Here is a 22,234-nt window from a genome sequence, read left to right as displayed (position 1 = left end):
CCGGCCTCGCACCGGCTGATTCCGGTTAACGCTAGACCAGGTTATGACGTCTAGTTTACACTCGGCCACCTTTCGTCACTCTCCCTCTATTTCACTAAAATGATATTCGAGTGGATGCCCTGACCCCAGTCAGCCACCGTTCCCTGTCCCGTCCGTCACTCCCCGCCGGCCGCGCCGTCCGGCGGAGTCGGTCCGCTCGTGCGGCCGTCGCCGGCCCGTCTGAACTCCACTGCAGTGCAGACGTCGGCCGGCCAGCACCTGTGGAGGGCCGGCCCCACCCGGCGGCCCCGCCCGGCGCAGACGCGCTCCTATCGACCACCCCGCGGTGTTCGGAGCGCCGCGCGCCCGTCCGGTGCCGCCCGCCGCCCCGGCGCCGTCCGCGTCGCTCCCGTCGCCGCCGCTCGCGGCAGTTCGTCGGCAGAGGCGTCGGCGCCGGCAGTTTGCGTGACGGCACACCACTCCCGGGGCTCGCCGATTTGGCCAGCGTCCGACGCGTCCGACGTCCGCTCGTATTTCCGAGATGTCATAGCGATACGCGGCGCGCGGTCCGGGCCGGTTGGGCTCTTCGCCAAACGTCCCTCCACCGACACGCAGTGTTGACGCCGCCTAGAGCCGGATCTGTGGTACCGAACTATGAATTATTCAGGTCTTTAGCTCACTGTCGGTGAATAATAGGCGTTCGGCGTGTATTATCAGACATTAATGCAATTACACATGCTGGATAAGTGACCCGTTGGTGGCACCGTACAAATATCGACATCAGTCAAAACACAGCGAGATTGGACCCTCAGTTTTGGTGTCGGACACACCCGGCGACTCAGGCGACTAGCCTGGCATATATCGCGGACATAGCTCTCTCACCGCGGCACCGCTGCGCTACTGACGAACCGTTCTAGCTCCGGCCTCCCGCATTTATCACAGCCAGAGCCGCCGGTTCCGGCACGTCGCCGCCACAGACGGCGCCCCAGGCCACAGTGACTTACAGTGACCCTCTGTAGGGAGAGGAGGGCATCTTCCGGCAGGTCGGCCCGGCCCGGCTGGCAGATGGCACTAAAGGTCTCCACATCGGCGTATGGCACTGTACGTCCCTGTGACCGACAGGCGGCGCTGCAGGTCCCTGTGACCGGCTGGTGGCGCCGCAGGTCCCTGTGACCGGTAGGCGGCGCTGCAGGTCACCGCGGCAGGTGTATGGCACTGCAGGTCCCTGTGACCGGTAGACGGCGCTGCAGGTCTATGTGACCGGTGGTCGGCGCTGCAGGTCACCACGGCAGGTGTATGACGCTGCAGTTCCCTGTGACCGGTAGGCGGCGCTGCACTGACCCCGTACCCCCAGTCCGTCAGGTGCTGAGCGCCGCGCGGCTCAGCGCCGCCAGCTGCTCCTCCTTTCGGCGGATCTTGTCCTCGATCTCGCGCGCGTCCTGGATCAGCTTGGCCTTGGTCTGGACAAAGTGCCTGTGGTCGGCGAGCTCGTCACTGCTGAGGTAGCGCTCCAGACAGGTGTCGATCAGCTGGCGGCGCCGGCGGACGCCCTCCTCCAGCTGGCGCGCCTCCGACAGCTGGTCCGACAGCTTGTCCCGCTTGCTGGTCAGCAGGGCCTGGAACGGGGGGCACGGTGCGGTGACTGAAAGGAGGGGAAACATGCTGGGCCAACATGACAAACGATGTCCCGAGGAAATGTAAAAAAAAATCGGAATCTGAAAGCCTTTCGGTCTGCTATTCCGAGCTGCTTTTCCGAGCATTATTCCCTTTTTAAAATGAAGTTTAAATTTCATGTAATTAGAATTAAGTATATCGACTACAACGTCCACTTTATCCGCGCCTCTATTCGCTGCTTCATTATCGCTTGATTTGGCTAGTTTCTGCTAATGCGGCTAATTCCGTTTGATCACGGCAGTAAGGTCACTTTCATTTCCGGTCTCTCGAGATAATGCGACTAATGACCTACACTGCAGTCTGCAGGTAACGAGGCTATTTAATCGGTCAGCCGACCGCCCAGTAACTAATACTACACCCGGGCTATCCCAGTCGCCGTGGTGTGACAGCACTCCAGTTGGCCGGGGCTCTCTGACCAGTGACCAGTCAGCTCCGATCACTGATCAAGGCTTGGGAGCTTTCATAGGTCCTTGTAACACTTTCAGCCCCCGCCCAATATCCCCTGCATGCACTACATCAATGCCTGAGCACTGAGCACTGAGCAGGCCATCCTACCAGGGCGCCGCGCCACGGTCAGGGACCGTACCTGTCGTTCCGCCAGCTGCCGTCAGGTGTCTCTGCTCACCTTCTCCTCGGGACAGTGCGGCGGCAGGGCGTCCAGGGCGGCCTCTGTGCGCGCCAGCCGGCCGGCCAGACCCAGCAGCAGGCTGGTGATGGTGGACACCTGGTCGACGGCGGCCCGGTACCGCTCGGCCTCAGACGGGCGCGCCAGCTGCTCCACGCGCGCCGCCACGGCCGCGCCCAGCGCCGCGTTGGCCGCCGCCTCCTCCTCCACGGCGCGCTGCTCCTCACGCAGGGCGGCCAGCTGGCGCGCCAGTGACGCCGACAGCTCGCTCTGAGGACAGGGGGTGAGCGGTGACCCTGTCCCTGACAGTCGACAGGGGCCGGTACTGAGGGTACTGTCCCACAGCCCAGGGCCGGGACTGGGTACTGTATGCGACACTGTGTGGTCAAAGAACGAGTAATGCTTTTTCTTTCGGTACTTCGTAAGATATGGGCTACTCCACCTTTAGGGAGAACATAGGGACCTACCTGCCGCTGCCGTATCGCCTCGGCGTTATCCGGGTCGCTAACTGAAGACTCCGAACCGGATGATCTGAGAACCGGTAAAAACAAATCCACAAGCCGGTCAGTAGTGCATTCACAGAAGAGTGCATCGCTGGAACCAATATAAGTCGTGATCCTCAATGGTCATCTGTGATAACCGTACACAGATGAACACCACCAACCAAGCCGATCGCCTCTTGTTCTATGCTAAATAGAGCCGCCTCGGCGTGCACCGTGACGGACAGACGCGTCCAGACTAGCTGATCCAGACAGCGACAACAGCAGAGTGGGCTACTCAGCATGTTGAACGACAGCGTCGTGATGGTTCAATTCCAGCTCAGCCCGCGACTTCGGTCGCTGAATTGGTAAGCAGTAAGCACGATACGGACCGCTGCCTATGCCGTTTAAAATTCAGTAGTCTCAGAGCCCTTGAGGAGTGGGTGACCAGCCGGACAGACCGGGGGTGGGGGGGGGGGGGGGGGCAGACGGGGAACACTCGGCGGTGTATGGCATGATGCATATCGGGATGCATATCATGATACATGGTGGCATATCGGGACCTGAACGGAGAACAAGCTCGGAACAAGACACAAAAACTGACCTGAAGGCGACCCGGGTCAGTTTGCGACATTACAGGCCGCCCGTAGGTACTCACAGCGCCGTGTCGATGGTCGGATCCACGGGTGTCGTCACGATCAGCGGGATCCTCCGGCCGGTGCCCACCTGGTGTGACGTCACCGTCAGAGGCAGTGACGTCACGTCGGGCCGCACCAGCCAGGGCAGGTCGGCCGGCGAGACGTCACCCGCGGTACCTGCCACTGACGGCACAGACGCCGGTCACACGGAGAGCAGACAGCTAACGAGCGAAATGAGAACGACATTAACACGTGCAGGCTTTCTGACGATGAACCTGAAACTGGAGCTCTGCAGCTGTCAGTGGGAGTCCTAACAAAGTGTGCCCGATCCCGCCACTAAACGTCTCATGCGTGCCGCTTTGAGCGGCTTTGATTGACTCAGAGCGCACCGGTCCTCCCGCTGCCGAATTCAGCAGTTTCGGTCCAGCCGGCGCATGTTTAACACATTGGGAGAAGCTGCCGTACTTGGTTTGGGTCCAATTTGAATACCCGGCGCCTTTTTGCATTGAGTAGCGGGAGCTCAAAGTGTCCTTACCGTTCGCTGAGATCCCGCGGTACGCGCAGTGCGAGTCGTGGCTCACCTTTTGCGGCTCCGGAGCCGCCGCGGCGCCAGGTCTCCTGCTGGGCGGCCGTGGCCTCTGGCAGGTGGCGCGGGTCCAGCAGGTCCCTGGCCGTCTGCCGCTCCGACCACGCCAGGCCGGCCGCCACCCGCGAGGCGCGGTGCACTCCGTTGACGGCCGGCGGCGCCGGTGGCCGGGCGGTGGCCGGACCGGCAGAGGCCGGCAGCGAGGGACGCCGGCTGACCCCGGGGCTGGCCGGGCTGACCGACAGCAGGTCGACCGAGCCGCGCCGGCCGCCGGGCCGCGGCGGGGCCGAACGTGCCGGCGGCGGAGACGGCGCTGGCGGCTGCCCCGCGGGCGGCCCGTCGCCGGCGGCAGGAGTCGGCCCGGCCTCCTCCGGCGCGTCGCCCGCGTCGCTCTCAGCGGCATCCTCCTCGGGTAGCGCCGTCGGCGGCACGGCGGCGGCGAACACCTCCTCGTCGGCGGCGACGGCCGGCTCCGACTGCCCGCCGGACTCGGCCGGGGGTACCACCTCTATGGAGATGGCGCTGAGCTGACGGCCGCTGCCGATCGAGCCGGCCGAGTGGTGGCGGGGCCTGGTCTCGGGGGTCGGCGGGGACAGGGTCCGACTGCCGGCTGTCGGCAGGGGCAGGGTCCGACTGCCGCCGGGTGACGGCGGGGGCAGCGTGCCCAGACTGCCACTGGGTGACTGCGGACCGGCGGTGGGCGCCGACAGACTGCCGCTCGGAGAGGGCGGCCCAGCTGTCGACTGGCTGTCCGACGCCCACGACTGACTCTCGTCTGAGGAGGGACGGAAAGGACATGAAATTACAGAGAAAGATGTTACTGAAGTGCGCGAGGTTCAGCGCGGTTTGTTGTTGAGCTCAAAGCTATGACATGAAAGGTACAAACTACAAAGCCTATCTCGGCAAATTATTGCTTAGTTCGAATTGCAAATCTCTCCAAACGGTTCCATTAGTCACAAACTGTTCCACTGTGATAATTGCGTACAAGTACCGAGACAAGCGCTGAGTTGCATGACCAACCGATTACTCGGCATCTGGCTGTAGACGGTTCAAGGCGAAAATCTGGACAGGCATGTGATATCTGACCCTGTTCAGGCCTGAACCCACCCCTCGTTAAACGCCACATCAATATCACCTTCTAAACTTTTAGTTCTCTTATCGGCCAGCAGTGCGGCCCAAATGTGAAGCGAGCCGAATCGTTAGCTACCGACGGTGGGCCCGCATAGCGTGCTCTCCTGGACAGACTCCAAGGACAAACGAATGAATAAACGTTTGTTTCTACATGACGTAAAGGTCATATCACGAATGATAACTTGTTCTCGTTTCCAACCCGGGCTGGTGCCTCGCCTTGAGATGTCCATACACAACATCCATCAGGGCGCAGCGCAATTAGTCAGTGTCGTGCTGAGCTCCTCGAGCTCGCTGCAGCGTTCCAGTATTGTTGTTGCACACTGCACCCTTGTTGCAGCATCCCAGAGGTGAATAAAACTCAAAAGCTGTCACCTACGCGATGTCTAGCTGTCGGCAATTTTTCACAAGTCATCTTGAAACAGAAGGTACCATTTTTTGCCGTTTTCTCATCACCTTTGAGGCCAAAAAAGTAAATTTGAAAATGAGGCTAGAATGTTAGAAATAAACTCATCTTTCAAATTTCAGACTCTGGGCATCGCAACGCATCACCATATTTCAATACCTAGTTACACAACAAAAAATAAATCACTATCACTAAACTTACCTATAGGTCTGATCGACTTCCTATAGCTCGTCCTGGCTTCCTGATCCAGTTCAATCAGAACTCGCGAAAGGATTGTCAGTTGTCACTGATTCACTTGTCTTTGCTTCAGTAGTCAAGACCAATTATCAACGCTCCTACCAAGTTTCTAGGACCGATGGTCATGGACCTCCCACCAGTTGTGGCCCAGATGTGACGTCCCCCGTCCCCAGTCGCCCGGTCCCTCCCTACTCCGTCGGCGGCCAAGGCCGCGTCGGTCCCCGCCTCCGCTCAACCGGCGACGAGCGGGGACGAGCTGTCGCGCTATCGCCGTTTTTCCTGCGTTGTCTATGGCGCTTCACAACGCACCGGCTGTCGCACCGGCGGGATTTTTCAGCCCCAGCTGTCTACAAAGAGACGACGCTGTTAAATTTTTGTGCCGTGGTTCATAGTGGTCTTCTATGGGAAGACAGCTCTGATTGTAGCGGAAACGGCCTAGTTATCTACTTTAAATGCATCAACTGAGATGCTCGAATCTGTCTGTTTATTCCTATGGCTGTCGCCTACGCACGCAGGCGAGTAGCAGGGTTTTTTCACCTCTGCAGCATCCTCGACGAGAGCCGACAGAGGGAGCGAGTGCGCGGCGGGACGGAGAGAGGAGGGGAGACAGAGGGAGGGAGGAGGGCGTGGTCGACCCACATTCCAGGTCATTCATAGGGAAGGGGGCGCTTGACTGAGGTGGGGCCAGTAGAGATGGAGCGATAGCCGGCCAATGGGCAGGGCACGGCATCAATAAACGCAACTTACAGCTTACCAGACGGGTGGCAGACGCCGATTAAAATAATGGCGTGACGGAGACAGAGAGACTCGAACGGCAAGCGCTGCGGGGGGTAAATACGAGCGGGAAAGCATCCGGATAGCCTCTGTGGTTTCAGTGGCTACGACGAGCGTCGATTTATTATCACAAAGTTAACGGCAAAACATCATGTGTTACGGGAGTAAGAATCAAGTGATGCCTAATTCGAAGCAAGCTACGCGGACTGGGCCTGGTGATGGGATCACCAAGTGGGGTCCTCTCACCTGTGTCGGAGGGCGCCGGGTGGAGCCGCTCACCTGTGTCGGAGGGGTCGCTCACCTGGGTTGGAGGGCGCCGGGTGAAGTCTCTCACCTGTGTCGGAGGGCGCCGGGTGGAGCCGCTCACCTGTATCAGAGGGCGCCGGGTGGAGCCGCTCACCTGTGTCGGAGGGCGCCGGATGGAGCCGCTCACCTGTGTCGGAGGGCGCCGGGTGGAGCCACTCACCTGTATCAGAGGGCGCCGGGTGGAGCCGCTCACCTGTATCAGAGGGCGCCGGGTGGAGCCTCTCACCTGTGTTGGAGGGCGCCCGGTGGAGCCGCTCACCTGTGTCGGAGGGCGCCGGGTGGAGCCTCTCACCTGTGTCGGAGGGCGCCGGGTGGAGCCGCTCACCTGTATCAGAGGGCGCCGGGTGGAGCCGCTCACCTGTGTCGGAGGGCGCCGGGTGGAGTCGCTCACCTGTATCAGAGGGCGCCGGGTGGAGCCGCTCACCTGTATCAGAGGGCGCCGGGTGGAGCCGCTCACCTGTGTCGGAGGGCGCCGGGTGGAGGCGCTCGGCGCTGGCCGGGTGCGGCAGCCGCAGCGGCGCCGGCTGAGGGCCTTGCCGGCTCGGCGCGGCGTACGACACGCTGCGCGCGATGGTCGGCGGCGAGAGCGCCACTGGCCAGCTGGGTCGGCGCCGCTCGCCGGCCGGGGACGGCGACTCCGTGCGCCGGTAGCGGCCCTCGTGACCAAGGCCCTGGCGCCAGTCACGCCGGTGTGCCATGTACGAGTCTTTGTGGTAAGTCCTACGGAGGAGAGGGAGCGGGAATAAAGCAGTCACATCTGACAGGGTTTGGTTCGTAAACGTGATGCTTCTGCTTTGAAACAACGAACACAATTATCAGCTAACAGTTAATTGCAATTGTCCTGCGTCCCGTTCACTCATAAGATGACCGTGGGTTTGATGCTGTTGGTGGAAATTCAGCAATTATAAAGGAGAAGGATTTTACCGTCCTGAGGATAAAAATGACGAAACTGTGATCTCATTAGAGTGGCATGATGTTCTGTTAACCCTATTCCTGGCGGGCTCCGCCGGGACAAGAAACTGGCGGGGGGGGGGGGGGCGATTCGGCCCCCCCCCCCCTGAGATCTCGAGAACGAAGCAAGATAGCGACAAGCGGTAAACGGCATCGGATACGCACGGCCAAGATCTACAATTTTTACTAAGGTCATTTTCAGGTCAGGTCAAAGATGACGCCACAGGGGTCGAAAAAGTCAAAATGGCGGCGCTAGATATGGAGAGAGTTTTTCTCGAATAACTTTCGAATTAGTCAAGATAGGAACAAACTAAGGGCATCATCGTGATCCTCTCGTCAATCCGCATCGAATGATATATATGTTGACCTCGAAAGGTCAAGGTCAAAGGTTGACCTCAGGTCACGTGACCTCGAGGTCATCATGTATATCATTCGATGCGTCTTGACGAGCTGAACACAATGAGACCATCAACGCGTCTGTATCTTAATCCTGTACGGAGTTATTGGCCAAAAACCTTTGGTGACCTTTGATGACGTCACATGACCTCACAGCTGCCCAACTGCAAAACAGACCTCAAGGTAGTGAAGGTTGATCGTATATGAAGTCATATATGGTATATGGGGCCATTCCGACCCGTTTTAGTGGTAAAAACAGGGAGTTGATTTTTCCCCCATTGACTTATAATGGGGAGGTCGCGAAATTGACCTGACCTTAGGTCACAGATATCAAAATTCTGAGATATACAAATTGCACATACTGGTACCCTAACTAAACCCTGAAGAGAAGAAATTGATCGGTCAAAAACTCTAGCTCTGGCGTGATTGCAAACTTTTCTGAGGTAGGGTCACCAAACCGCCTCTGGTGACCTGACCTGAGGTCAGATCAACTCAAAATTTTCAGACATGTTGCGTAGAAGCCTTTTAGGAAAAGTCAGAAAATTTGAGCTTCCTAGCTCAACGCGTTTGGGAGAAATAACCAAAAAACCTCAGGGGGGGGGGGCTCCTGAGGCCCCCCCCCGCCAGGAATAGGGTTAAGCTGAGCTGTTTACATTGTTGATCGCTTGCAAGACGAAGATTGATTCATCTTGATCATATAAACAAGGACTCCTGCAGTGTTTGATGTGATCTTGTCCGCATCGATTACGGATTGCGAAATACATCACGGTCAAAACACAGGGGCTGAACAGGTTCCAGATCACCCAGGCGACCCAGCAGCCGCCATCACCTCAATCAGTAGACGAGCGTCCCCTACAGCTAGTGATTCGAGTGACCCGTTGACAGCACCCCACAATCCCGGGCCTGACACCATCAGTGACCCGCGACCCGTCACCGGCACCATCTGTGAGGTGTACTCGAGTGACCCGAGCGACCCGGTGACCTGTCGTCTCTGGCATCGGTCCTCACCCCTCTCTGAGGACCCGGCCTGGCCACCTGGCGCCCTGGTCGCTGTCGAGGTCGCTAAATCGCGTCATGTCCAAACAGCCGACTGTGCGGCGCCCTCACCAGCGCGGCGCAGCGGCCAATCCCGCCTACAGAACCTGGCATGAACCCCAGCCAGTCCGGGCATGTCTCACCCCCGGCCGACCTGGCCGGCTATTTCGGACAACCCGACACCGATCCGGGCTAGGGGCGGACGGACGCTTATTTTGTCCTGGCATAACACTGAACTTCGTTTTGGCCGCTGTACACTACTTCGATGGCATGCTTGGAATGACTTCCACCGGCCAACATACATACACATAGTCCTAACGCATTGCCTCCAACAATCAACAGCGCAGCTTCCGTTAGGCATCCAAGAATACCTACCTAGCACGTACCTACTCGTGTATGAAACGCCATTTTCGACTGAACTGCAAGGATTCCGAGCTGTCGCGTTCTACAAATAACCCTTGTCGGTGTCCTTTTAATGTAGTTTAGTATTCAACCGTTATCCATTTGGACTTTTTCTTGCATGAAGAAGCACACTACCTACCCATCGGGAAGTCGCAGGATAAAGACTTCCCTAGCAATTGCCAGCTATTAGTGACAGAGGAGTTCACCGGGTGATGGGGAAATCGAACACGCCTTCTTATTTGCAATTTAAATGCCATTTCCGCAGACGGCCACCCCGCCGATCCTTCATGTCACCGGGAAGCGACTCTGCATGCGGCGCCGGACTGGGGGTGCCGAGACACGGCGCTGACTGCAGGGTCGGCAGGCTGCCTCCGATCTGACTGCGGGGTCGGCAGGCTGCCTCTGATCTGACTGCAGGGTCGGCAGGCTGCCTCCGATCTGACTGCGGGGTCGGCAGGCTGCCTCTGATCTGACTGCGGGGTCGGCAGGCTGCCTCCGATCTGACCCGCCCGGGACCGGTGTATACAGGGTGACTGTCAGCGATAGACGGCCAGGGAGACAGGCCGACCGGGTGGCTCATGAGCACTGCCATGTGATGTCCCGCCGAGGCCAGAGAGAGAGAGAGAGAGAGAGAGAGAGAGAGAGAGAGAGAGAGAGAGAGAGAGAGAGAGAGAGAGAGAGAGAGAGAGAGAGAGAGAGAGAGAGAGAGAGAGAGAGAGAGAGAGAGAGAGTGAGAGAGTGAGAGAGAGAGAGAGAGAGAGAGAGAGAGAGAGAGAGAGAGAGAGAGAGAGAGAGAGAGAGAAAGAGAGAGAGAGAGAGAGAGAGAGAGAGAGAGAGAGAGAGAGAGAGAGAGAGAGAGAGAGAGAGAGAGAGAGAGAGAGAGAGAGAGAGAGAGAGAGAGAGAGAGAGAGAGAGAGAGAGAGAGAGAGAGAGAGAGAGAGAGCTGTGGCCTGTGAGTCACCCATGTCTCAGCGGGACGGGTAATAGCCTATTAACTGGGCATCTCAAACCATTGTTAAACATTTATAAACTGTGGCTGTTTTGCTTGGCCCGATCCGGATAGGACGATTAGCCAGCCGTCCGGTAAGAGGACCAGTGCAGAGGTCTGGACCACCCAGACCAGTGGACCGGACCAGAAGGGTCGGGGGCGGCCGGCCGGAGGGGACGAGCGGCTGGCTAAATCAGAAAGGTCGAGCGGCCGGCCGCAGCAGGGAGCGGCCCGCTCACCCCGTCCAGTGTCGCGCTGTGTTTATTGACACGGGCCGGGCCGTGCAGGCCGGCCAGCGGTGTACACTGGACACGATACACAGTGACCTTGGAGCGGGCCAGTGGTGTACACGATATGGAGTGACCTCCAGAGCGGGACCGCGCCGACTCCGGTCCGACGCACCGTTCGCCGCCCCGCCGCGCTCTTTTGACGCCCACCGGCCGGCTCAGGTGACCGGATCAGTAAATATTCAGCGCGGTGCGCGATGTCGCCACCATGGGCCCTGGCCGGAGTCTGCCCCGGACCCCCGGGGTTTTAACCACGGGACGGCGAGAGCTGGTGCTGGACACAGGCAGCGGGTGTGGCCAGACATCTGTCCAGGCCTGAGACGACAGACTGGCGGTAAATGACGCCCTGGCGCCGGCGATGGAATGTTGATGACGGGCAGAGGCGACCGGGCACGCCTGCAACAATATTGACTGTTTACCACTGGGCTGGTAGGACGGCGATCCGTCTGGATCACATCTAGTGGCGCGACCTCTCCCCTGCACCAGTCACCGGGATGATGAAAGGCCGCCGGAGACTGAGGCTGCACCCGGCCGCAGTGGCAGCCTCAGTAAACTAACGACGCAAATGTCTCGGTGATGACGGCAATGAGCATAGGTACCTATAGAGCAGCGAATCTGTGGTACCGTCAGTTTTCTGTCCAGTCAGTAAATTTCACCGCCAAGTACACATACACAATGCATGGATAATGACAATGTGGATAAATATCAATTCAGTTTGTCATGTATATCAATCAGCACCCGTCATTATGGTCAGAAGGTTTGATGCTTCGGAAGGCATTATGGTTGTCCCACAATTAAACCTAAATTACAATTGCATCCAAATATTGTCGATCATCAGATGAAAGTAAACGATAAAAAACCTACGCATAACGCTGCTTTTTTACCATTTATTTGCTTTTGAGTTAGCTTAATGCCTACACATCAATCTTAAAACATTAACCTCATTCTGATTTAAGGAAATAAGGAAAAATACGCTCATTTTTCTTACTCATGATTTAACAATTTTTCCCACATGCTTTTTGTTTGGGAATGGTCCGCTTGAGTCTCGAGTTTAGCTCAACGTCATGTCAAAGCTAGTCAGGTCAGGAATTTTGAGCAGGTTAGGTGGAAGGAGATCATAAGGCATAACCAAACTGCGAGAACCTGGCGCTTATTACGAGCGAGCGAACGAAGAGAGCGAATTCAATATAACGTTTTAACTATCAAATATTGAGGTTTTAAATATTTACTTCGTCACTAAATGGGTTATCCTGTCGGCAATCTTTTGAAATAAAGAGATAAATAAATAAATAAATAAATAAATAACGGAAAAATCTCAGTATGAGCGGCCCGACCCGACCTGTCGTGCGGTCTTTTTTGTTGGTAGCCCCATTCCTTCTACCCCGTGGTTTACTATTCTTGATGCATTTAGGTGACCGTAGTGGCACGTGCCACGTGCAAAGGCAATGGTGTTCAAGCAGTTCTACAGAATTAGCACTTTTGGGAGCTCTATACCTCAGTAACTGCTTGGGTGATTGACTTGTTGACTGTCATTTTTGTTGGGTAGTTGCATCTCTTCTACCAAAAATCGGATACTCTCGATGCATGCGGGCCATCCCAATGCACGTGCAAAATGCAACAATAAGAGGTGTCAAATTTGTTTCCATTACAATTACTCTGAAATCACCGGGACAACTTCGCTGAAATTTGGCATACAGGTTGGCACCCATTAGGCAATCCATTTCCATGCGTTACGGTTAGGGTGCTACTGCACATGCGCACGTGCTGGGGGCGTTTTCAGATCTCGAGAACGGTTGGGTCGATTGCGCTCAAATTTGGTAAGCAGTTAGGGACCGGCTGGTAGAGTGCCGTGCAAAAGTCAATTGGGACTCAGTTTGCACGTGCGCACGTGCAGGGTGCCGCTTCCAGATCTCGGGAACGTCTGGGTTGATTGCCTTCAAATTTGGCACACCGCTAGTGACCGGTTAGTAGGGTGCTTTGCTTTGCACAAGCCCGTTGGAAGTACTCTCTCCCCCTTCCGCACGTCCAGGGCTCACTCTCTCGCTCGCTCGTTCTTCGCCCAAAAGGCGTTTTACAGGTCTATCTTCCTCGCACAGAGAGAGCGGAGGTTTATTAATTTCAAAGGTATGTTCATAAAGAAGGCTGGTGACCTGATATTACGATCGATGAAAAAAGTCATATCAAATCAATAAGGGTTTCAAAATGCCTCCTTTCAATAGCCTGGCCAGGTTAATGGTTTGAAAGGTACCTACTGACCGTACACAATCCATGTCTAGACACTGAGTGTGAGAGCGAGGAGAGGCGGTGCCGGTACTCACTGCAGCACGAGCGCCTTTAGTTTGTCCATGGTAGACGTTCGCCGGAGTTTGGGCGGGTTCGCCGGGCGCTCCATTTTGAAAGACCGGCTGGTCTCCTGAGACATGATGCAATGCTGTTCTTCGCTCGGTTATCACAGCCCCAATACCGAGACACGATCGGAGACACCGAGACGCGGTGCCTCCGAGAACTGCAGCGGCTGCCTGCCGTTCCGGGAGACGGTGAGTGCTAGCGATACGCTGACTTTTGACACTTTGCTGAAAGTGTGCGTTGGGTTCCCGTTGATGATGCTCTGACCGGCACAGTCTATTGCCGCTGTTTTGCCATGTCTGCCGTTAGCGGTACTTTGACTGGTCACGCTCTATGGCTGCGTTCTCGGCACAGCCGCTTCTGTTCAGTCAGGCTTGTTACCGGTGTGGCCAAAGTATAGTTGGGCCGTCGCATTCGCCTATGAAAAGGCCCGCCTGTCCCGCAGCTGTACGCCTCGCCAGACGTGTTATACGACAATGCCTCCCCCGAAAGCACGCTTGGAAACACTGATCAGTGACGGGAGGACCGTTCCTCTGACTGGGGGCTCGGCTGCTCTGGCTGCGCTCTCCGCTCTTCGCCTCAGTCCTGTGGGGCGGGGGAGGATGGCGGCGGCGCAATCCTTTCCGTCCGGCCCGACAGTCTGTCCGCAGTCCGCACTCCAGACTGGTCGGTGTTCCGCTGACCGGTGTTCCAATGACAGGTGCTCCAATGACCGGTCACGGTATTCCAATGACCGGTGTTCTTCTGATCAGTGTTCTCCCACGAGCACTGTCGAACTCTGGCCTGGAACCGCTCGTCGCAGGCCAGCTCTAGGGTAACTAGCGACTGATGCAGCTGGTCACAACGGTCCAGGCACACTGTCCACGGACTGGAGCAGCCCGGTCACCACTGACCCTGCGGCCGGGTCACCGGCGACTGGTGCGCCGTCGCGCCGGTGTCCGACACGGCGCCGGCAGCCAATGGAGCGGAGCACCACTGCACTGGTGCGGCCTGCACGGCGCTGCAGCGGCAGCGGCGCTCAGCGCACGCCCTGCTCCCGCACACCCGGCGCCGCGCCCTCCGCGGCCGGCGCGCTGCGCTGAATGCGCACCCTGTCGCTCGGCGCTGAGAGATGCAGATCCACCCCGGCTCCACCGCCAGAGATGGTTCGGCGGACCCAGCGGCAGCGTCACCATAAACAGACTAAACGGGGGATGGGTCACTCTGGGCCTCCTCCATATCGCCAAATCGGACGGTCTGTTTGGGAGTCCCGCCTGCTTTGGACGCAGGCGGTGTTCGGTATTCTGGGTGTGGGACTCGCTCAGTTGATGCAGTTGTCAGATGCAGATGTCAGTCAGATGCAGTTGAGACTGGCGCATATACGATCGAGCCGTCAACACTGCACCGGACACTACAGTTGCCGGAACTCCTGACACAGCGGCATCGCTATGGTGAACCGCTGAAGTCACCAGGCCCCAGGGTATGTTGTCTTTGTCAGCGGCGACCCGCGGTCGCTGCACCGACAACGGCGTGCGGTGTACGCTGCTGTATTACTGCTTGTGGAAAGCTTCAACGGGAAATCGACGAATGAAAAACACAGGACTTTGCGAATGAAAGGAGAAGGCAGCTGCTTTCATTGATTTAGCTCCGTTTCAGGTTAGGGTTAGGGTTCATCGAATCACCATGCGTTTTATAATTATATCCATTTCCGTTTCTTCCGGGAAACGCTGAGGAGTTCTTAGCGCTGCAGGTTGTAGCGTTTACGACTAGATTCTCTGGGATAACCGGAGACTTACCCTCTGCAGTCCTTTGTATGGACGAGGACCGGCTAGCAGAACGTACCCATAAATAACACGGTAAATTTGCGGTTGTGTAGCAACAACACAGACAGTCTGATGAGGAGTTTGTCCTGGATCATTGACACTCATATCATACGTCACAGTTCATTGCATGTCTCGCACGAGCACATCCCCCGTCGCCACCCCATCTGGAGCTGTACTCACCCGCCATGTCCGTTGACCGGTCGGAGGTACTGGTTGTATGCGCCGGGACTCAGCGACCAGGCGGTGAAGCCCCAGGTGACCGTCTGTGTCGGCCAGCCGGCGGCGGCCCGGCGCTCCGGGTTGCTGGGGCCGTCAGACGTCTGTCCGGCACTCGACGCCGGTCCGCCGGCACTCGGCGCCGACCCGCCGGCACTCGGGACACTCTGCAGCACCGTGACCTCCACCGGAGTGCCGGCAGCGGTCGGAAACACCGACAGCCGCGCCTGGTGGCCGCCCGGAGCCGACTTGGTCCGAAACACGCGCGTGTGCCCCTCGGTGGGCGGCGAGCGCGGAGGGACCGGCGGCGGCGGCACCGGCGGCCGCGACGACGCGCTGCGACGAACCGCCGCCAAAGTCGGCTTTGAGGCGGTCGGCACCGGCGGCTTCAGCCGGGACGGCTCAGCTGGGGGTGCACGGGCCGTCCGGTCCGCCGCCTCGCAGTCAGTCGGTGGTGGGCGCGGGGCCGACCCCTCACCGCCCAGTCTCGCCGACCCGTGAGGGAGCTGGGACGGCGACTGTGGCGCCCCCTGCGCCGGCCCCAGCAGGCGGAGCACGGGCGGCGCCACCTGCGGCGGAGGCCGGGCCGTGGCCGGCGCCTGCGGCCGGCGCTTCCTGGGCGGCCGGAGCGGCGGCCGCTGCTCCCGCCCCTCGGCCACCTCCATGACGTCACACAGTCCAAGGCTGGAATGCGGCAAAAGCGGGCCATCAGCTGAGCGCGCGGTGAGTCACACACCTGCAAATGAATGGCGAGCGGGCGCACTGGAGAGTTGTCGGAGGAGCTCGGGAGATGACGAGCTCTCACGGCAGACGGAAAACAGCCTGGGGAGTGAGAGAGAGCTCGGCTGGCAGCGCTGGGAGGTCAGCCACCCTGCAGCGCGAGGCGCCGGCGGTGGCGGGTCTCGGTGCTGCCCTCAGCGGCAGAGGGGCGCGGCGCCGAGCCCGCAGCCCTGGGATATGGCAGCAAAGGAAACCGGGGAGGAGGTGGAGCTGCAGGTCCAACAACCAACAGAGTTGCATACAGCAATGTCAACACGAACATGAAAAAATGAAATAAACACGGTAACGTTGCTTTCTCATGCATGATGCAGTAGCCGCTCACATCTGTCGAGCTACTCATTGGCGTGTTATGTCATAGCGTTGCACTTTACCAATTCAATTAACTTACCCCTCGCCGGGCCTATTGGTTTTCTACGAGTGGTTTTCTACGTTTTCCACGTGAGAGCATACGCGTTGCCCGAGGGGGTGGGGTTGGTACGACCCCCCTCACCGTTTCGTCTCTGGTGGAGCTAGAGCGTCACGGAAAAAACGAGCGTGTGCGCCGTTACAAGACACAGCAAATGGTACCCGATTTTAAGGTCTAAGGTCAAACGGGTTTCTCTGAGGTCAGGCCAAGTGACGCGTTCAGTTTTCCACAAAACTTCGAAAAAAAACGGTCGCAGAGCCGCGATTTTGGCATCATCGTGTTTGCCTCGCTCAGGCGCGTCGAATGGTACATATACCTACTTTTTGTTCGGGTGAGGTCATTTAAGGTGTTCACCTCGGGTCAAGGTCAGGTCAGCGCCCCCAGGTCACGAAGTTGGTCGGAGGAGGCATTCTGCATAGCATTCGATTTAGCAGGGGTCTTCCTGAGTCTATTGGTGACTTTCCCGACTCGCTAGCTCAATTTGATCGGGAGTTATTGACGAAAAACTCTTATGACCCAAGTGACGTCATAAATGACGTCACTGACGTCACTCAAGGTCAACAATGCAAAAGTGAAGCATCGAACCTTGCAAGGAGAGCATGAAATCACGATTCCATGTGCTTCAGGTAATTTGAGATCGTTCCCGGCGCCAGATAAGCAGTTTTCATTTTTCCCCATTGACTTATAGGTAATGGTGAAGTCACGAAAATGACCTGACCTCATATGACCTTTAGGAAAAATCCGAGATAAACAAGTTGTGCGACTCGTAATGTATATTAGATCCTGCAGTGAGGATCCTGCGTAAGTTTCTCTGGCATTGAGGGCGTTGCGAAGTTATGACATCTGAAGACCGTGCAGAGGTTCACTTATGACGTCATAGGCCAGTGACCTGACCTGACCTGAAAATGCGGTTGTTATCAAAAGATCCGGCTTGAATCAAAGGTCAGGTATGCCAAGTTTCAGCTCTCTATCGCCAGCGTGTTTGGAGCTATCGCGAAAAAAGACATGTGGGGGGCGGCACCCGCCCCTCCCCTTCGGCCGGCGAAGGATATAAACCGAAGGAGGGACAACTGCTTACCAAAAAGTCACTTCGCCTACTGCCCGAGCCCCATAGGATGAGATGGTTGACAGCGTTGCAAGTTTTCAGATTTCTGAGCAATTGCGAATCACGAAGTTGAGGATTTAACGAAGTTACCTCTCGGCTCTCCTTACCCTATTCTGATATTTTTTTCGTTATAGCTAAGCCCGTCGGTTACGAAGAAACGTTAGCGGATATAGAGTTATTCCATGACACAGACATTCAGGCATGTTACTTTATTTCCACCGGTAAAACTAATCATTGAAATTGTGCAGCGTACCTAAATACTCATATCATGCATGAAAGATACCATGCAGCCAGTCTGAGACATGATGGGTCGGGAGACTTCCATTTCGCGTCTAGCTAGACGCTTCTAAGTCTTAGACGCGTCTAGCTGGACGGCCGCTGCGGTCTATCTGGCGACGGCTAAATTTAGACGCGTCTAGCTTGGAAGTCTCCGTCCAACAGTTAGACGCCTAGTTAGACGCCAACTCGGACGTCTGCTCAGTTAGACGCCAGTTGGACGCCAGTGGAAGTCTCCACCCGATATCTTTCAGGGTGTTGCGCAGCTCGCTCGTTGTGATGGCAACCCGGGCCGACACAGCAGCCCGGCTCGTTAGCTGTTGTCTGCGTTGTCCTGTTGCGAGAGCTTTATGTCAATAGGTCCGTCTGTTTGGAGCTCGTCACTACAGGGAAACGCACTGGAAGGCGAGCGTGACATCCCGAGCGACAGCTCAGCAATGATCGGTACGTCTCTGTCTCTCACTTTATTTAACACTTAGCTGGAAATCTGTCGAACCAATGTCCATGCGGCAACGGGCTGGGCATTGTCGTTACAGTTCGCCTAACCCTCGCCGGCCGAGTTTTTTTCGCGATAGCTCCGAACACGCTGGCGATAGAGAGTTGAAACTTGGCATACCTGACTTTTGATCCAAGCCGCATCTTTTGACACCAACCGCATTTTTGGGTCAGGTCAGGTCACTGACCTATGACGTCATAAGTGAACCTCTGCACGGTCTTCAGATGTCGCAACTTCGCAACGCCCTCACTGCCAGAGGAGATGTCACAGGGAAATGAAACTTGCAGGATCTAGTATCCATTATGAGTCTCACAACTTGTATATCTCGGATTTTTCCCAAAGGTCATATGAGGTCAGGTCATTTTCATGACCTCACCATTATAAGTCAATGGGGAAAAATGAAAACTGCTATTCTGGCGCCGGGAACGATCTCCAACTATCTCAAGCACACAGAATCGTGATTTGATGCACTCCTTGCAAGATTAGATGCGTCAATTTTGCAATGTTGACCTTGCGTGACGTCATTTATGACGTCATCAAGGTCATATTAGTTTTTCGTCAATAACTCCCGATCAAATTGAGCTAGCGAGTCGAGAAAGCCACCAATGGACTCACGAAGACCTGCCGAATCGAATGATATGCGACATGACCTCTTTTGACCAACTTCGTGACCTGGGGGTGCTGACCTGACCTTGACCTGAGGTCAACACCCTAAGTTGACCTGACCCGAACAAAAAGTATTTCATTCGACGCGCCTGAGCGAGGCGAACACGATGCTGCCAAAATCGCGGCTCTGCGGCCGTTTTTTGCGAAGTTATTCATCAAAAACTGAACCGTACCCTGGGGCACTTGACCTGACCTCAGAGGTCACCGGTTGACCTAGGACCTTAAAATCGGGTACCAATCTCTGCGTCTCGTAACGGCGCACACGCTCGTCTTTTCCGCGACGCGCTAGCTCCGTGGAGCGAAACGGCGAGGGGGGGTCGTACCCGCCCCCCCCCCCGCGCGTATGTAGAAAACCAATAGGTCCGGCGAGGGTTAATATGCTTCGTGGCTAAGTAGATTGAGTAGTTCAGACGATAATGTTTTTTTGCGTCAGGCTTCACTTAGCTGAAGCCATTCTGAAGTAGGCATATCGATATTTCCGCCGCCCAATGGAGAGTCGAATAAAGCATTAAGCAAAGCTGTCGTAGCAACGATATAGGCTGTCAAACACAATTCGCGCTTGTTACTAACTCCGTGTTCGAGATCCGTCCCATCGATCCGATATCTGTGTCCCTACATACATAGATCCCTGATATGTGTGTCTTAGCTAGTAGATTCTTTTGTCTCCAGCCGTGATTTTCTGTCCTGACTGTGACCCGTCTCCCGTCCCCGGCTGTGACGTCTCCTGTACTGTGACCCTCCTGTCCTGTCCTGACTGTGACCCGTCTCCCGTCCCCGGCTGTGACGTCTCCTGTACTGTGACCCTCCTGTCCTGTCCTGACTGTGACCCGTCTCCCGTCCCCGGCTGTGACGTTTCCTGTACTGTGACCCTCCTGTCCTGTCCTGACTGTGACCCGTCTCCTGTCCCCGGCTGTGACGTCTCCTGTACTGTGACCCTCCTGTCCTGTCCTGACTTTGCCGTGTCCTGTCCCCGGCTGTGACGTCTCCTGTACTGTGACCCTCCTGTCCTGTCCTGACTTTGCCGTGTCCTGTCCCCGGCTGTGACGTCTCCTGTACTGTGACCCTCCTGTGCTGTCCTGTCCCCCTCCTCTTCTCTCCTGTCATGTAAGCCCTCCCGTCCCGGCTGCGGCCTCTCCTGTCCTGGCTGTGGCTTCTCCCGTCGTAACTGTGACCCCTCCTCTCCTGTCCTGTGACCTCTCTTGTCCTGGTTGTGAGACCTCTCCTGTCCTCTCTGTGACCTTCGTGTTCTGGCTGTGACCTCTTGTGTCCTGACCTCAACCTTCTCATGCCGCCTGCTGTGGCCTGATTAGGCTTCTCGCCGCGCTCGTCCGTTCTTTAGACATACATACAGTGCCTAGCCCAGAGCCCGGTGCCGGAAAAAAGGTAATTTTCACATTTCAAACCTCACTATGTGAGGAAATTCATGACGATTTGCGTATTGAGACTTTCCTCGATTAAGTAGGTATCAGTGATACTTCGATTGTTGGCTGTATTCAGGATGATAAGATGATACCGCTACCTGATAATGCCCGAGTACGGAGTACCGAGTACTGAGCACTGAGTACTGACTACTGAGTACCGGGTACCGAGTACCGAGCACCGACTACCCCGGTGTGCCGGTGTACCGCTCGCCGGCGCGGCGCGGTGCAGTAGCGGGTCGCCGCGCCGGACCGGACCGGGCTGTGCGTGCCCACCTCCCCTCCCACGGCGCGGCGCCGGCGGACACGGCTCTCTCGGCCCCACTGCGGCTCAGAGGTCAGCCCCGGCGGTGTCAGCGCAGCGCGGCCCGCCCATCCGGCCGCGGCCGGCGCCGAACCGATTCAAAACACGGCGCCTTTCACCTCTGCCATATGTAGGCGGCCACCGGCGTTTTTGCTGAGCGTATCGGCCGATCGGCGGAGCCGCCTTAATTGGGCCGCCAGTAGCGCGTCACACGGTGAGCTACAGTCTACAGACAATACCTGCAGACAACATACAGCTGCAACACAAAACGGCCGCCGACCAAAGTCAGTGCCAGTGTGGACATCGACACCGGCACAAACGCTACTGCCCGACTCATCGCGCGCGCAGAAAAATGCCTATGAGAAGGATGTCACACGTAACTCCGTGGGCCGGTTCACAGCTGCTGGGAAAGGACCGCCGCGCTTATCACGTCATCAGTAGTTTGACTGGAGTGACGTGGACGACACTTGACGGATCGCGCAGCTCAATAGCTAATGAAAGGTTGAAAGGTTTGGTTAACGTTGTATGTAATAATCCTTATGTAAGCGTTGCTGAATTCCATGCTTATGCGATTAGCATAAGATATCGGTTTTTGTTAGCTGATGGAAGAGTTATACACACGATTGGGAACTATGCTGGATCTGTGGTCAGCCTGATCAGCAGACGTCACCCTGGCACCTGTGGCGGCTTGCCACCAGACCGCGCCGTGGCGAGGACACCGTCTGCCTCTGCGCATCCGACGCGCACCCGGAAAGCGGGCCCGGGAAGAACGGCGTCCCAGCCGGGACACAGCGCCGGCCGAAACCCGTCCGAGCCGCCAGCGAGCGGCGCCGGCCGGAGGGAGCCGCGCGGCGCGCCGCGGCTGACCCGGATGTGGCCGGCGCGGCGGGCGGCCCCCCGGCGCGACGCGGCGCGCCCGTCCCCCGACCAGTGTACTCACAGCGAGCTGCGCCGGCTGAGGCTGACCCCGACCACAGCGCTGAACACGGCCGGCATACCGTCCGGCAGGGCGGCACGCACACACCTGCAGCCGCCGCGCCGGTCAGCGGCCGAGCCAAACCGGCCGGCACACCTCCGCCCCGACCGGCCCGCCGCCTGGCGGCAGCTCCCGCCACTGCGGGGCCGGCCGGCTGCTCAGGTGCCGCGGCGGCCGACCGCTGTTACTCGCCGGAATACATTTGAATAAACATGGTGGCCGCCGGCCAGTTCCTGACAGACGTCAGGACGGGAGCGTGGCGGGAACTGGGGCTGCAGGGAGGCAGATCACTCTCGCCTGCAGTTTGAAATGGTCATTGTAAGTAAGACGCCATAACAGCGACGTATTGCGAGGACATTTAATTGCATTATATACCTATGCAATTGTTATGTATAGGATATCACACTTTTCCTTATTCAAAAAGCTTACCTGGCATGTCATATAGAGGCCAGAATTCGGGACTGACAGTTAAAGTGCAGGATCTGTGGAATGGGGCCGCGAGAATGCGTAAAGCCATGCCCTACCTATACCTACCTACACATCACTGCAAGG

The 22,234-nt window shown here is 57.1% G+C and overlaps 1 protein-coding gene across 3 annotated transcripts; it reads right to left on the bottom strand.

Annotated features, from left to right (window-relative positions):
• Positions 1-672: 672 nt before the first annotated feature.
• LOC122387462 (nascent polypeptide-associated complex subunit alpha, muscle-specific form-like) lies at positions 673-21,778 on the bottom strand. Of its 3 annotated transcripts, none has more exons than XM_043377681.1 (8): positions 21,647-21,778; positions 15,220-15,939; positions 7,290-7,552; positions 3,977-4,756; positions 3,416-3,578; positions 2,746-2,809; positions 2,279-2,548; positions 673-1,595 (listed from the first exon to the last, which is right to left on the bottom strand). In XM_043377681.1, the coding sequence occupies exons 1-8, from the start codon at positions 21,700-21,702 to the stop codon at positions 1,338-1,340; spliced, it is 2,574 nt and encodes an 857-aa protein (XP_043233616.1). In that variant the 5' UTR covers positions 21,703-21,778; the 3' UTR covers positions 673-1,337. The 3 variants fall into 3 exon arrangements, with proteins under 3 accessions (XP_043233616.1, XP_043233626.1, XP_043233637.1); XM_043377691.1 differs by having other exon boundaries at positions 3,416-3,572; XM_043377702.1 differs by lacking the exons at positions 15,220-15,939; positions 21,647-21,778 and adding an exon at positions 13,210-14,210.
• Between the last annotated feature and the right edge of the window lie 456 nt (positions 21,779-22,234).

Source organism: Amphibalanus amphitrite, unplaced genomic scaffold (genome assembly GCF_019059575.1).
Source record: "Amphibalanus amphitrite isolate SeventyFive unplaced genomic scaffold, NRLGWU_Aamphi_draft 000016F_arrow, whole genome shotgun sequence".
NCBI classification, from domain to species: Eukaryota; Metazoa; Arthropoda; class Thecostraca; order Balanomorpha; family Balanidae; genus Amphibalanus; species Amphibalanus amphitrite.
Note: the sequence above shows the minus strand (reverse complement) of the source record. Positions and strands in the feature narration are given on the sequence as shown.